The 3,129-nt window shown below is 42.9% G+C and overlaps 2 protein-coding genes across 2 annotated transcripts; one reads left to right on the forward strand and one right to left on the reverse strand.

Annotated features, from left to right (window-relative positions):
• Positions 1 to 229: 229 nt before the first annotated feature.
• Positions 230 to 1,117, forward strand: LOC134192855 (jerky protein homolog-like). Its single transcript, XM_062661613.1, has one exon. It carries the CDS (start codon positions 230 to 232, stop codon positions 1,115 to 1,117), a length of 888 nt encoding a protein of 295 aa, XP_062517597.1.
• Positions 1,118 to 2,383: 1,266 nt separating this feature from the next.
• On the reverse strand, positions 2,384 to 2,824 carry LOC134192856 (uncharacterized). The gene has a single exon (XM_062661614.1). The coding sequence runs from the start codon at positions 2,822 to 2,824 to the stop codon at positions 2,384 to 2,386; it is 441 nt and encodes a 146-aa protein (XP_062517598.1).
• Between the last annotated feature and the right edge of the window lie 305 nt (positions 2,825 to 3,129).

The raw sequence follows: 3,129 nt of genomic DNA on the forward strand, positions 1-3,129 counted from the left end.
GGAGAGCGAGGGATATTCCCGGGATCAAATCTTCAATGCGGATGAGACAGGATTATGGTGACGACTAACTCCTTCTTCATCTTTGAACTCTGCAGGCAAAACACGGGCTGCTAACTTCAAGAAGGCCAAAGACCGTGTCACTCTTCTTGCTTGTGCTAATGCCTCTGGAACACTCCGTCTTCCATTGATGCTCATTAATAAAAGTCAGAAACCAAGTTGCTTCAAGCATATGGATATGAACAACCTTCCTGTCCATTATTATGCTCAGAATAAGTCATGGATGGACTGCAGGCTGTTTACTGAGTGGTTCCATGAACGGTTTGTACCATCTGTCAGGAAGTTCTGCCTTGACAAAGGGATTGAGGAGAAGGCACTTCTGTTGGTGGACAATGCACCATCTCATCCATCTTCAGCAACACTTCATTCTGAGGATGGCAGGGTGAAAACACTATTTTTGCCACCCAATACAACGTCTGTGATCCAACCAATGGATCAAGGTGTTCTAGACCTATGTAAGAAACGGTACAAACGTAAGTTGCTATCACACATCATCATGGAAAATGAGTCTCCTCATTTGTCTGTGCCTGAGATCCTCCAGAAAGTCACCTTAAAGGATGTTGTCTACTGGATCTCGGCTGCTTGGAATAAAGCATCAAATGACAGTTTGCGCAAGGCATGGAAGCATTTGCTGCCTGAGTCTGACACACCTAAAACATCTGAAGATTCTACTTCAAGCAATGAGGTATGCAGTGACATGGTGGACATGGCTGCCCCTTTGGGACCTGATGTTCAAGAAGCTTTTGCCGAATGGTTTGATTCAGATTCGAGTGATGCAGGCCACCAGATCATGGAAGACGATGAGATTGTGGCAGATGCACTAGCACAGGGCAACAGTGACGATGAGAGTGAAGAGGTGGAGGCCATGGAAGACTGTCGTTCAGTCACACCTCATGAAGCTTTCAATGCCCTGGAGACCTCACTGCTGTGGCTTGAATCTCAAAACACTGATCCAGCTCATCTCCTTCTTGTGAAGAAATGTCGTGACACTGCGGCTCGGATGAGACAGGAATCACTGAGGCAAACATCCATTACTTCTTTTTTGTACAGAACTGAATGAGCATGTTCTCTTACTGTTTTCAATCAGTGTACAGTGTACATCTACATCTATTATGTACGTATGTGCATTCACTTACATGTAGGGATGCAAAATTGAATGTTAATCATACAGGTGTACATATTGAGCAAAATGTGGGGGTGTTCCCAGATGTGGCCGTTTCTGAGTTATGGGCAGTGTCCGGTCCCAAGCTGCCCGGATAAGGGGAGTTTGAGTGTACATACATATATACATATATATATATATATATATATATATATATATATATATATATATATATATATATTTATATATATATATATATATATATGTATATGACAGCCTGGTGTCTAGAGTGTATGATATGCTGCCTCGACAGCTTACTGCGCAAGCGCAGCTTTCTCCAATTTTAGTTAAAACGCCTCTCATCATAATCTTCACATCTGGAGATCTTTTCAGCCTCTTCTTTTGCAGGAAAACGTTTTCAGAAGAAACTGTTTCTAGAAACGTATAAAGAAAAGTGCTCTACGATAGTAAATGTAAGTTTAAGCTGGTATGTCTGTGTAGGGCGTAATCGTTTATGCGTCGTTGAGTCATTCGTCTACCAGTGTCTAAGAACAATTCGGTGAGAAAACATTGTCCGTTGTGCGTATTTATACTTATACTCACGCACTGATTCTACACCACGGAAGACTGACAATCTATTGCTATAGACACACAGAACTATCGCTGAAATCTAACAATGCAATTGCCCTACGGCTATCATATATTCATGTCATCGTAACTCCGCCTCTAACAAAATAGTATACATAATATACCACATTCCTCCCTCCTTAGTCTTGTCGGTATCTAGCAGGAGGTCTCCTGTTGGATCTCGCCGGATATCTTTTTCTGCTTCGGTTGATAACTCGGCTGTTGCTGTCGTTGTTGTCTCCTGGCATGATTTCACCTGGTTTAGCTGTTGTGTCCTCTTCACCTGCTGCTTTGTCTCTCTGTGTATTTTGATTCAGGGCTACTAAAATTGGTGTTTCTTCTGTCTCTGCCACTTGTGGCATACTCCTCTCATCTCTGGATCTTAGTTGGTCTACATGTACATATCTAGTACTTCCTCCGACATTGACAAAGTAGTTCGTGCGATCCAGTTTCTGAACTATGGTACTACCTAACTACTTCCCTCTAATGTCTTGTCTCGGGTTCCAGACACATAGCGTTGATCTTGGTACATCTTCATATTGATCAGTCTGCAGATCTCTGATGTTGTTCACTGTTTCAGGTCGTAAAACAGTTAGTCTAGTTCTCAATTCTATCTTCAACATGAGCTCCACTGGGGCCTTCCCTGTTGTCGTGTTTGGTGTCGTTCGATACCGCAGTAAGAATGATGATACCTGATGAGTGATGGATCTCTCTGTTGGCCGACTGCTCAAAATTTTCTTGAGTTCTTGGAAGTCTTTCAGCCTGTTTATTAAATGAAGGATGATAAGGCGGTGTTAACTGATTTCGAATTCCATTGGCCTTCATGAATATCTGAAATTCATGTAACCTAAATTGGGGGATGGTTTCCGTCACCAACCTCCTGGGTAAGCCGTGATAACTAAAAGCCAGTTTCATTGCATTCATCGTCTTCTCTGTGGTGGCATGAGTGTCCAATTTGTGTACTTCTTTCCACTTTAAGAAAGAGTCGATCATCAGCAAGTACTGTCTTCCGGATAGTTCCGCGAAGTCAGCATGCATCCTCTCCTAAGGCATCGCTGGGAAGATCAATGGGTGATATGGTAGGAATCGCGCTGGTATTCACTTTTGACTCTGACATTTCTTTCGTCTCCTAGCTAAGTTTTCCAAATCGCTGTAAAGATTGGGCCACCAGATGAAGCTCCTCGCTAAAGCCTTCATCCTGACTACTCCAAGATGTTCATCATGAATTTCTTTTGCCACCACCATACGTAATGCCTTTGGTATAATTACTCTACTCCCCAGCGTAGGCATCCATTATCGGTTGACAACTCTGTGCATCGTCTGGCGTATAGCTCTAAACACGG

This window comes from Corticium candelabrum, chromosome 17 (genome assembly GCF_963422355.1).
Source record: "Corticium candelabrum chromosome 17, ooCorCand1.1, whole genome shotgun sequence".
Taxonomy (NCBI): Eukaryota; Metazoa; Porifera; class Homoscleromorpha; order Homosclerophorida; family Plakinidae; genus Corticium; species Corticium candelabrum.